Source organism: Callorhinchus milii, unplaced genomic scaffold (assembly GCF_018977255.1).
Source record: "Callorhinchus milii isolate IMCB2004 unplaced genomic scaffold, IMCB_Cmil_1.0 Scaffold7, whole genome shotgun sequence".
Classification (NCBI taxonomy): domain Eukaryota; kingdom Metazoa; phylum Chordata; class Chondrichthyes; order Chimaeriformes; family Callorhinchidae; genus Callorhinchus; species Callorhinchus milii.
The window spans coordinates 1,660,978-1,674,431 of NW_024704748.1; the positions used below are offsets into that span (position 1 = coordinate 1,660,978).

Consider the following 13,454-nt stretch of genomic DNA (forward strand, 5'->3'; position numbering starts at 1 on the left):
TTAGTCGATTGGCGGATCGCTTTTTCGGAGGTTACAATTCCTTCAAAATTAATAAAAATAATTTGGCCACTCAATCCACGGCTGTTTGTGGGGCGCTGCTGTGCGCAATTGGCTGCCGCGTTTTGCCCACAAAATACACAGTTAATTCACTTTACAGTATATTCCGTGAAGCGCTTTGAGACGTCTCGAAGGTGTGATAAGGCCCTGTATCGAATGCAAGGATTATTGTTATGTCATCAGGCTGATGGTATAACATACAGAAATGCCCTGATTTCTCCAGGTTGCTAATCGGGTCAGCTTGTTCTGATTATTAACAAATTCTGCAATTTCCCACATGGCTTGAATCTTTCCTCTTGTGCCTAGAAAATCTTTGTCCTGGCTGCTTACTGCTGGGGAGAAGATTTATACATCCTCTCGAATTGAACTTTCTTCCAGGAATGAAGCGAGAACCGAAAACAAAACAAGCCTTCCATTATTGGGCGTCTCGTATTTCTTCTGCTGAACAAGTGAAAAGGATATTGGTGTTGGGATCTTGAGACTAAAGACATTCACTTCAGATTGTCTCAATTAACTGTAGTACCATTCAGCAAACAAAAACAATTATAAGAAGCATTTCCCTAACGTGGACTCCAGATAACTGCGAGGCTGATTCCCAGGCTGCCAAACCACGACTCATTTACTTATTGTGCAGACCTCCTGATACAAACACAACACTGAAATACAGTCCAACAATAATACATTCTCCTTGTATCCTTCCTGTAATGCTCAGCACGTTCAACACAGTCTGCCCTCAGATAGATTACACATGGAGAGACCGCAACCCAATTGTATATAGGTGTTAACAGCACGTTTTATTGAGGATTAATTGGGGTGGGTGTTGACAGGAGGATATTTCGATGATGGGCTAAGACTCACAGCCCAGGACACCACCAAAGTTGACATGAGCTTTTGGAGCATTTTAAAAAGAAGAGTTTGACAAGTACGTGCAGAGGAAGAGTATTAGAGGGTGAAGGAGCATGAGTAGGGAGTTGGGATTAGGATGGCTGGTTTTTTAGAGGATCAAACAACTGGCATGAAAAAGTGGGTAAAACAGCCTCCTTATATGTCACATATTTCTGTGGTTCTATAAAGTAGGAGGGAGGACAGGCAATAAAGCAACGCTTTGCGCTCTGGGACGCTATCCACTTTCAGAGGCCCTATATAAATGCAAGTTGTTGTTGTAAACTACTGATCGTTAGGCAACACATTTAAAACTCTGTAGACTTTAGGAGAAAGACGGCACTGAGGATATTGCCTTAAGATCTTCTTGAGATCAGAATAAAAAAAGGTGTCATAAAGTTTACCTAATTTACCTAACACTAATTTACTGATGCCGTGCTCTATAAAACCACACAGTCGTAGATTTTTTTTTAAAAAGGAATTTTTACCCATGGAAAAGTGATCCGCCAATCGACTAACAACCGGGTTCCTACTTACAGCTGGGTAAACAGAGGGGTGTGGAGTAAGGAAACTTGCCCAAGGTTTCGCCCTGCCCCAGGAATCGAACCCGGATCTCTTCGCTTGCGAGGCGAGTGCTCTAACCACTAAGTTACAGGACTCCATGTTCACCAAAGCTGCCACTGTGTTGGCATCATGCCCACTGCAGCGGCTGCTTCTAGTCCAGCACCTTGGAGAATTACCAAGGATCAATGCTAAGTTCAAAGTCCTAATCCAGACTGATCCGAATTAGACCTCTCTCGATTTATCCAGGAAAATACACATTTGGACAAATCCCAATTCTTCACATGCAATGAATAAAATGTTGGCAAACTCCCGCTTGGTAAACAGAATATAATTTATTTTTTGTGCCAGAAAAACTGCATGATATGTGGACATTGTTTCGCCCACAAAATACACCATTAATTCACTTTACAGTATATCCTCTGAGGTGCGTTGAGACGGTTCGAAGACGTGATCAAGCACTATATCAAATGCAAGTATTATTATTATTATTGCAAGCAGAACCCTGCCTTATCTACGGAAAAAAAATCTAAATAAAGTTCCTTCATGTATTCTGTGCTATTGCAGACTGGAGTTGGAGATAGGCAGGTGTTAAATATTGTTTTGAAGTTGCACTGAATTGAAGGATTTAATGAACCCTGGAGTAAAACAGGGATGTGAGTCCTATGTTGTATTTGATGGTTGGGTTTCACATTGGGAGGGGGCGAGTGAAGTCCTGCAGTACATTGATTCCAATTCTCTAATAGTTTGATGTACCTAAGCCTACTCTATTGACCTTGAGTGATGTTAGACATCAGATGCAATAGCGTGTGGAAGGTCATTCGAAATCTGATCTCTGCAGTTGCCAAATCGTAATGCTGAATCTGATTTCAGGTATGTCCAGCTATCCAGTGAACCCCGGTGTGAAACAGGCTCCACCAAACGCATTATTATTAATATTAATAATTATTATTATTACTATTCATCCCCGGTCTCTATTGCTGTTCACCCACACCACAAAATGCACACAAGATCTCTCGTTTCTCTTGCTCTTAACACTATTTGCTACGAATAACACTTCTGCACAGGATGCATTGCCATGTTATTCACTGATTGAGTATAATTACTTGCTAGAAGTCACTGCCCTCTGCTGTTGGCTTTGGCTCAGGGAATTTTGTCTGCTAAGGTTTTATCAGCTGGTTCTGATCAACCATCTCATGATAGATGTGGTACCACATCCCAGAACTAGACCAGAACAGTCAAGAGCAATGATTTAATGACACAGCCTTAATGATGTTCGCTGCCAAAGTGGTGACATAAAATAAAGGGATATGGAGAGGCCTGAGGTTTTTGTGGAGCAAATTATAACAGCAAGAGCCCAATTATTTTCCAGCTGAAGCAAATGAAAAGTTATCGAAAGAGCAAATTTGTCACATCTGCTCTCAAAGTGCTTACGGTCACAACAGAGCACAGTTTTGAGTCAATTTTCTCTCAATCATTCGATGTAGCGCCTTATCACATCGTTGCGATCAAAGCACTTCACCATGCACACTGTGAAGTGAATTGACTGTGTATTTTGCGGGCGAAATTCGCTGAGTGCTACGGAGGCATTTTAAAAGATTTCTCAACTCTATTCAGGTTGAAATGAAGTAAAGGATATTTTCATATTAAGGGCTAATGGCTGCTTCTTCTCCCTGATTACTTTTTGCCCACAAACATACAGTCAATTCACTTTACAGTATATTCTGTGAAGTGCTTTGAGACGTCGATAAGATGTGAAATGGAAGGATTATTATTATTGAACTGTAGATATTCGTTTGTGCTTTTTGATCGCAGTCACGGGACTTAACTATAATATAGCCAGACCCTGTTATACTGGGATATTGCATCAATATCAGGATGTTCGAAAGTCTTCACACGTACATTGAAATGTGTATTTTGTAGGTGGAGTCGAAGCCAATTTACACACAATAACATCTTACAAACAGCCATGAAGTGAATGATCAATGGGTCCTGATTCAAATCAGGATCCCACAGGAAAAGATGAAGCACAAAGCTATCCAGTGGAAAAAGTTTCATCGTCTATAACGTACGCAGCTGTTTTTTGTCGCAATGAGTGGCCCTGAAGGCTGTGTGAACTCGTTCAGAGGCATTCCATGCTCAATACAAGCACAAGCTCCAGCTAGACTCACAGTATGATCATCGCCCAGGTCACTGTATGGTTACACTTCATTTTCAGCAAGCAATGTACCACAACAGTCACCAAATGACGCAGAAATGATCACTGATATCTCCTAGAGATATTGACACCATTTCAAGCATAACAATGCACTATTTGCTTGAATCTCTCCACAGTCTTTGACCAGCAAACCTTACAGAGGTTAGATATTCTGTGGAATGACCAATGCTATCTTGTATTCTGACATTTTTTTTTACAGATTAAGTCAATGCGCATGCACCAAAAAAAGGTTAGTCTGAGGAAAGATGGGCTTAGCTCAGGAAATACAGCCAATTCATTCCTCATATCCTTTTATGAACGGTGTAAAAGCAGCTTCCAAATTAAGGCGGAAATTAAGGACTTTGCAAAACTCTGTTGGATCTTAAATTTTATCTGCACGAGAGTATTCGTGGTGCTTCTGAGAAAAGACTCTCAAGCGAAGGGGGTAAACTTCTGCCATTATTTAAATTTATAGTAGTGAATGCGGGTAAATACTGTTCGACTTTTGTAAACTGCAAGAGATTTGGCCTCTAACAAAAGGTTGCAAGCTCTATTGTCTGTCCAACCCTCTCCTGTGACCTTTGGAGATGTGCCTTCTTTATAATAATATGATAATAATCCTTGCATTTGATATAGCACCTTATCACGTCTTCAAGACGTCTCAAAGTGCTTCACAGAATAGACTGTAAAGTGAATAGACTGAATATTTGTGGGCGAAACGTGGCAGCCAATTGCGCACGGCAGCGTCCCACAAACAGTCGTGGTTTGAAGTGACCAATTTTATTATTGATTTTTCTTTCTTTTTTCTTGAGGGTTTATTATCAGCCGTGTGGAGCAAGGAAACTTGCCCAAGGTTTCGCCCTGCCGGGAATCAAACCCATGTCTCTCGCTTGTGAGGCGAGTGCTCTAACCATTGAGCTGCAGGACTCCACAAGACTTTATAACAGCAAAACAAGCGAAAAACATTTCAGTAGCTCGCCTGTAAAATATTATCGTGCGCCCATAAAAACAGTGTACAATTTTACAGTGCTCAGTTGGAAGTCATGAAAGAGGTTAATGCTTTGAACAGGAGAAGCGATAGCTGGTTATTTGACCCCTACCCTCCACACAAACCTTGAACGAAACAGCATTGCAGGTTTACATACCTCCAAGACCTTCCCAGTGATGAACTCATCGCAGGCTTCGCATTTCACACCAAAGAGGGTCTGATAATCCTTTTCACAATAAGGAGCACCATCTCTATTCAAGGTTTTTTAGGGTAAAAGGAAGGAAACAAAAATAGAGCGATTGAGTAACAAAAAAAAAGGCGATGTGGTTACAAACCACAGAGATTCTGTTTGGGTGAATTTTCCGATCACCTCTATATATTTTTGGCAAATGCAGACATCAATTTGCATGTAGCAATGGCCCACAAACAGCCATGAAGTGAAGGATCAATTTTATCCAGGGAATTGTTGTCAGTGTCCCAGGACTGGGAGAAACTCCTTTCTCTTTTCAGAGTATCATTGACGTTCGCCTGAACAGGCAGATAGGGCCTCGGTTTAACATCTCATCTGAAGGATGGCACCTCCGACAATGTCACATCACCCCCAACGCTGCATTGGAGTGTGAGCTTAGGCCATGTGAGTTCAAAGTCCCAATGTGGGTCTTCAACCCATAATAATAATAATAATTCTTATATTTGCTATAGCGCCTTATATCATCTCGTTGAGACCTCTCAAAGCGCTTCGTAAGATAGACTGTAAAGTGTAGTGACTGTATGTTTTGTGGGCGAAACGCAGCGGTCAATTCTGCACAGCAGTGGCCGACAAACACTCTTGGATTGAGTGACCGAACTATTATTATTATTATTATTATTATGGAAGGATTCTTACCCCCTGGAAAGCGATCTGCCAATCGACTAACAAGCCTGTTCCTACCTAATATTGGGTAAACAGAGGCGTACCCATAGAGTAAGGAAACTTAGCCTTCTGACTCAGAAACAATAGTGTAACCGGCAGAGCCGGAATGACAAACATTAACATGAATGAATAAAGAAAGTTAGTCATCGCGTGTTGAGATCACGCTGACAGAGAGGTAAATCTCGGTGCTTACTTGCTGATGTACTCTCCAGTCAACACCTTCCCACAGGCCTTGCATTTGAAACAGCCCAAGTGCCACTGTCTCTCCAGAGCCAACAGGGCCTGTCCGTTCTTGATATCCCTGCCACAGCCGGCACAGTCTGAAAATACAACACAACCACCGTCAGAAAATACAGCACAACCACAGTCTGAAAATACAACACAACCACCGTCAGAAAATACAACACAACCACCGTCAGAAAATACAGCACAACCACAGTCTGAAAATACAACACAACCACCGTCAGAAAATACAACACAACCACCGTCAGAAAATACAGCACAACCACAGTCTGAAAATACAGCACAACCACAGTCAGAAAATACAACACAACCACAGTCAGAAAATACAACACAATCACAGTCAGAAAATACAACACAACCACCGTCAGAAAATACAACACAACCACAGTCTGAAAATACAACACAACCACAGTCTTCTGACCCAGCGCTGAGCGACAAAACCAGACCTTGATTTGGAAGGTCCCTGTGATCGAGATGCGTAAAATGTGACAAAATCTCAACACTGCACACTCGCACACACGTGTGCAAACACACTTGTGCATGCACACACATGTGCATACACACATACGTGCGTACACACACACAAACACACACACACGTCCAAGGCACGACATCCTCACTAAAAAAATTGTCTTTGAACCTTGACCACCAGATGGCATTCGTGGGTCACAAATATCCCGTGCCAGCCTTTGTTTTACCAAAGCCCCCGCTCCCACCCGGTCCGTGTCATTCGCTCCCTTATCATCTAACCCTTAACGCCGCTCCCCTCCGCTCCGTTACCCTCGCGCTGCATTGAATTGCGGGAGATGGCATCCTGACCCAACAACAACTTGCATTGCATTGATTATAGCGTCCTTCGCACAGGTTAGCCTCCCGGAAATGTGCCCGGTGTGGATTAATGATTAAATCGGATTTTATACGATTTGTACGCGTTTGCTTGAAACTCGACCTTCACGGAAGTCATATTAAATGTTTACGGTCCCGGCTGATACAACTTCTGTGAGGCTTAAGCTTATCCTGAACTTTGAGGACCTCAAAAGATGACGTGGCAAGGTTTCAAGTTGCACAAAAACCTCACCCGAGAGAATATCTGCGGTAACGCTGGTAATGTAGAGTTTACAGCTTAAATATTATACACATTACAGCCGTAGTTGGACACACAGGAGAGCAGATGTTCTGATAATGTGGTCAACCATGATTTTTTTTTGGGTGGGGGGAATGGATCTTGTTTTGGAAAATGTGATTGAAACATGAGCTCATTTGATCCGAAGCTAAAGGTAACCTCTCTTAAAGGCTTATTTTGCAGATCAGCGCAAATCATTCAATCTTTTCCCTTTGCAGAGTATCCATCACCGTCTACGGCTCTGTGAGCTCAGAGCGTGGCAGGCTCGACGCATGACTGATGCTTCTGAATACATTTGTGCACCTATTAAATATTCATTCGCATGAATTACGCCTACATTTTTCATAGCACAGCTCCCTCTCTCTTTTACCCAGAATAACCAACCTCTGAACTAACTTACCTTTTAATTGCCAGCCAGGAGGACGGCACTCTGTGTGTGTGTGTGTGTGTATTATTTTCTGGTTGTGGAGGCTGAAATTCTATCAGCGACTAATCAAAGCCAGGCTGTTATCTTTACCCTCAGTAATGTCTGACTGGCACATTTGCAGCCAAACCTGTAAATATTTGATGGCCCCTGCTGCACAAATCTCTGCTGGCTCTGCCGTCGAGAATGGCTCATCCAACACTGGCTGCTAGTGCAAGAAGGTTGGGAGAGCATCCTTCAGGTTGATGCACAGACTGAGATGTAGTTCTCTGTACATTTTCGCGTGCTGTCACTTACGTGTGATTTCCCCCCTTCCCCACCCCGCCTCATCCCATTAGTCCCCATGGCCGTGGGGTCCTGTAGCTCAGTGGTAAGAGCATTTGCCTCGCAAGCGAGAGGACCTGAGCAGGGCGAAACATTGTGCAAGTTTCCTTACTCCGCACGCTTCCGTTTACCTAGCTGAAGTAGGAACCCGGTTGTTAGTTGATTGGCTTTTCCGGGGATAATAATCGCTCAAAAAAATGATAATTTGGTCACTTTAATCCACAACTGTTTGTGGGTCACTCCTGTGCATAATTGGCTGCCACGTTTTGCCCACAAAATATACAGTCAAATGACTTTATAGTGTATTCTGTGAAGCGCTTTGAGACATCTCGAAGATGTGATAAGGCGCCATATCCAATGCAAGGATTATGCCGTTATGCAAATGTCGTTTCATTTTAAAGTTTCGAACCTTCAGGGACTGAAACGTCTAAAAGCCAAGGATCTGTTTGTTTTACAAATTGCTTCCCACATTGAATAACTCTACCCTCAATGATTTGTTTCCTTGTCGTTCCCTCTCTTGAGAATCCGTCTGATTTCTACCTTTCTACCCCACATCCATTGTCATGACCTGCTTTGCCTTCCCCCAACTCCGCAACAGCGCCCGGCTCTGCCAGTATCTCACACCGCAGGCCGCCAAAACCCTCATAACATCCAGGCTTGACTATGAAAATTCCCTGCTTGTCGGCCTCCCCAACTCCTCCCCCCACAGGCTGCAGATCATCCAGAACTCTACAGCCCGTGTCCTCTCCCCCACCAGGCTCCGTGACCCTATCACCTCCACCCTCACCTATCTCCGTTGGCTTTCCATCACACAGAGGATACAGTTCAAGATCCAAGTCCTCACCTTCAAAGCCTTCCATGGCCTTACTCCCCCCTACCTCTGCGATCTCCTAACCCCCTACCATCCCGCTCACTCCCTCCACTCAGTGGGCTCTGGCCTGCTTCGTGTCTCCCGCCTTGCTCGCCCCACCATTGGCAGGCTGGCCTTCAGCCACTCTGCCCCCACCCTCTGGAACTCCATCCCGCAATCCCTCTGCCTCGACCCCTCCCTTGCCATCTTCAAGATCAATCTCAAGACCCTCCCCTTCGACCGTGCCTTCAGTCACCCTCCTTCCCACCCCCTGCCTCCACCTTCCTCGATCCCCAGCTCGGGTCTGAAACACTGACTGCCCAGTGTCTTGGGACATCCTCCCGACGTGAAAGGCGCTATAGAAATGTAATTTTGTTGTTGTTGTTGTTGATTTTATCAAAGCAAAGGCTGGATTGAAACGGAAGTCAAGCAAGGCTTTCCAAGTTGCAGAAACAAAAACTCTTGAAACACCCGACACCGGTCTTACTCAACTCCCAGAAAACAAAACAAGCTGAAGCTGTAATCTGAAATCATCTCTTATCTAGGTCAACGATAAGGTCAGCTGTTGTTGTCCTGTGACCCTACTGCCTCTGCCACTCAATCCACACAGCAAACACCGGCCTCTGTCATGCTCCATGTCCACTCTTCCCACCCCGATCATTGTTGGGTGAGATTTCAATCTGCCTCTGCTCTATGGGACTTTGTCCTAAAGCCTTGAGCGCTTGCCCTGCTCTTTCCCTCTCAAGTCTTCAAAACCCACTTGAAGACCCCTCTCTTTTACAGGGTCATGTTATGCCCATGTTTTTTTTTCGTGTACTGACTAACAACTGAAACACGTGGAGGAATGTTATTCAGTACAAGTGTTTAACTGTATTTAGACGTTCATTTTACCAGAGGATGTGAGCACCATCATTTTCATGACATGTTGGGTGACATCTTCCGTAGCATGGATCGAGTGATGAGGCCAACTGCATCTTTGTTTCAGCTCCTCTGTCGCCTCGTATCGTTGTTTTGCAACAGGGGCAAGAGGGCTTTATGGACACCCTGTCCTGTGTTTTCAGCCACCTTTGCCTCAGCCCCCCCCCACCCACCCCCCATCAGCTCAGGCTCCCAGTCAGTTTTGTGACATCTTTCGAGACATCCTCCCAATGTGAAGGGCATTATATATAAATATAATTTGTTTAAAACGGGAATCTGATAATCCATTATATTACATTACGTTCTCGTCTGGAAGTGTATCCTGTCAAATGATCCCAATCCCTGCAAGGTCAGACTTCCATGCAGAGGACACCAGTAACTGTAAGCAGACCATTAAAAGTATCAGCTAATGGTTTGTGTGTCTAGACAAGTCAGTTTAATGCTAATTGATGGTCAGATTCGTTCAACTCACAATGTGACCAGCTCTGGAACATCCTCCTATTATCATTTTTGGATCTGTTCCAAACACTCAAGCCTTTCAGCTATTGACCTGACACGGAGACTTCAATCAAGTCAACTGAATGCCAGTAACTATGCAAGATTTTCCACTGAATTAGATCCACAGTCAGGACCAAAAGCAAATTTAAGTAAGGCTCAGACGTGTGGCCCTGGAGGGATAGGACAGCATTTCACAAAAGCAATAGTCGGGAAGCACTTTAAGACTTTGTTGTCATAGCAAATCCCATGAAGCGCTTTGAGATGTTAACGTGCAAAGATTATTACTATTATTATTTCTTCGCTGATAAGGATCAATCCATGTGTGCTTATATTTAGAATTCTAACGTCCCTGTTATTGAAATCCAAGGCATCACCTTACCAATAATTTAATCTACTTGTCAATTTCAAGTCCATCTCATAAAGTTAAAACGTGGGAGTGAATCAATTCGCAGCTCAGTCCAGCTGACAGAGATAATGGGTAAAAGAGATAATGGGTATCTGGCAACGCATCAAGACTAGCAAATAAGATGGAGTTGTCTTGAGAATTTAACAAAAGTATGAGAAGAAAACTCAAGGACCTCATGAATGTCAGGAGAACTTTGTGATTGAACATCTGCCTGTTCAAGGACAACACCTTGCAGTGCTCCCCAAACCTTTTGGCTGCTGAAGGCCGGATGCCCCATTCGAGACACTTCTACCAGCTGCATAAGCAATATATTTGCGTTTCCATTGCAGAAACTTAACATGACATTTATGAGAGGGAGAGGGTGGGCCAGAAGAAATGGAGAGAGGGGGCCGGTTGCGGCCCGAGGGCCGCCAGTTGACCACCCTTGGACTACGAGCTCAAAGCCTGGGAACTTGAACTCAGAGGCAAAAGGGCGACTGAGGCACATTGACACCTCAGCTGGTGGTTTAGATGTTTTAGAGTTTTTACCAGTGTTGAAAAAAGTCCCTATGCAGAGGATGGAGGACAGCCAAAGTATAAAAATACAAACATATAGTTTTAAGAATGCTGATTATATCCGGTGGCAGAATGATAGCTCTGTCACTAGCTGTGGTTTTGGGCAGCAAACCACACAAGGAACAAAGAAAGGCTTATAAACCTCCAAAGGCAGAAATGCCTGAATGGTGTATTTCGGCTTTTCCATGCCATCCTCTGCCGAGTGTTCTGAGCCACTTGTTGCTGTGTTGGTCTGAAATCCACTTGTAACGTTGGAATCGTTTCGCCATGAAGGGGCGCTGTCAGCTCTCTTTTGAACCTCTTCTGCCGGCGCGATGTTAGAACAAGCACCTCACTCACTGTGCTGTGGGGCTGTCTGCCCTGCAGATCCTGCACCTGAGCCAGAAAAACTCCCCGAGCGAGCTTGCCTCGCGAAACGTGAGATATACGTCTGGTTCAAAGGTAATGTCAGTCCAAAACTAGCTGACGAAACACGAGTACGAGTTTGCCAGAACTGAAAACGGTGGGCCGAAGAAAGTCCCCACGCATAGGATGGAGGGGAACCAAAGTATAAAAAACAAGCAGATAGTTTAAGAACTCGGATTATATCAGGAGTCGCGGATTATATCAGGAGTCAGAGTTATAGCTCCCAAGCAGCCTAATCAGTTCTCGAGGGGTTTCAATTAGCTTTTCAGAACATCTCATGCCCGTCACACCCCCTTGGCTGAGCAATGATTCCAACCCCTTATTTTTGAAGCTTTGCTGTTCTCTCCCGCCCTGTGTATACTCACTGGAGGAACCGCCAGCCTCCTTGGGGCTGGACGACTTTGGCTGAGCGCAGCGCTCACACAGACAGTCTTTTCCATTGAAGGTCACGCGATCTCCTGCTGGGAACGGGCGCCTGGGAATCAAAGACAGAGAAAAAAACAATGTCACCAACACCGGATTGTTAACCCGCAGCGAGCAGACTTTCCACCTGACGCGAGGTCAAAGCCTTCATCAGGGCGTCCTTTCTCTGAACGATCAAAGGGCTTACAGTCCTTAAGTGAAGCCTTAAAGTGTCAGGTTAACGTTCAAGAGGTAAATGTTCAGTGATGTGAGGAGTTTTAGGGAAACATATGTTGTGGGAGGGAGAGGGAGGTGAAAGTCCACAGTATCTAGTGAAGCGGCACTGAGCTCTCTCTCCACAGACAGACAGCAACAACAACAGCTAATTGTTTCTGCAACAACAAAAGCAGTTATAGAAAGCTTCAGGGCAGTTTCAGATCATACCATTGTGCCAAAAAGGTAGTGAGGTGGGGTCGGGGGAATTAAGGTCAGGCACTTCACACCCACAGACTAGATAATGAACCAAAGTCCACATCTGATATGAGAAACTGTTCAAAATTTGGATATAATATTAATAATCCCTGCTTCTGATATAGCGCTTTTCACATCTTCTCGACGTCTCAAAGCGCTTCACAGAATAGACTGTAAAGTGAATTGACTGTATATTTGTGGGCGAACGCGGCAGCCAATTGCGCACAGCAATGTCCTGCAAACAGTCGTGGATTGAAAATGACCAATTTACTATTTTTTTTTGTTTTGGAGGGATTATTATTAGGCTCTGTGTGGAGCAAGGAAAGTTGCCCAAGGTTTCACCCTCTGCCTGGAATTGAACCCAAGTAAATATATAACAACAAAATTACATTTGTTTAGCGCCTTTCACATTGGGAGGACGTTCCAAGGTGCTGGACAGACAGTTTCGGACCCGAGCTGGGGGTCGGGATCGGGGAGGGTGGAGGGCGGGGGAGGACAAACAGTACAAACATTACTGGTCTGGTTACTGTGTAAGGCATTCCCCCCTCACATCTGTTCATTGCTCCACATCTCAACACGTCGATATTATACGCACACAGGGCATCACCAACTTCGATTTGAATTGCCAATGGGCTGTGAGTACGGGATCGCAGACACGAATAGAAGAGGGATCACGTGGGTTAAGCACACGAGCGAACATGATGACCGTAACGAGTCTGAGAATGAGCCCACCAGGCTGGACGCACATCTGAAAGTGGATGGATTAATCCCTCGGTTCTGTGGCAAGGTTAGCTGTTGGGGAAGTGGCAGAGAACTGGGCGGTGCCAGAACATGAACTGGCACACTGCCAGCCCTGAAACACAATGCAACACGAACAAAGACTCCAGCCGCCTGCTCTTATCTTTATCACACGCGTGGTTGCCAGCCCATCAGCCAAGCACGGTGGGGCTCCGTCTGTCCAGTTAACGTTGGTTTAAAACCCACAATACTGATACTTTCCATTGCCTGAATCAATGGCCCTCGCTATGAGGAAATGTGTGCAGTTAGGGTTGCTTTCTGGCTGTACATTGAAGGGGTGTGACTGACCGACAGCACTGTGAACACTCTGACCGACAGCACTCTAATGGGAAGCAAACCTACTGATTTCATGAGTGTAACGTGATGAATTCTTGCCTGACTTGCCTCGCAGTCAACTAGCCACGACTGCAAATCGGGCAGGAAATGGGCCAGCGAGGTA

At 44.7% G+C, this 13,454-nt stretch overlaps 1 protein-coding gene across 12 annotated transcripts in view; it reads right to left on the reverse strand.

Moving 5' to 3' along the window:
* The window catches only part of ablim1b (actin binding LIM protein 1b), a 125,173-nt gene that overhangs the window by 57,717 nt on the left and 54,002 nt on the right, over window positions 1-13,454 (reverse strand). For all 12 annotated transcript variants that reach the window (XM_042336949.1, XM_042336955.1, XM_042336952.1 and 9 more), the window contains exons 4-6: window positions 11,710-11,819; window positions 5,792-5,918; window positions 4,843-4,936 (exon numbers count right to left, since the gene is read on the reverse strand). In XM_042336949.1, the coding sequence (XP_042192883.1) occupies window positions 4,843-4,936; window positions 5,792-5,918; window positions 11,710-11,819 (331 nt within the window). The remainder of the gene's footprint in view (window positions 1-4,842; window positions 4,937-5,791; window positions 5,919-11,709; window positions 11,820-13,454) is intronic.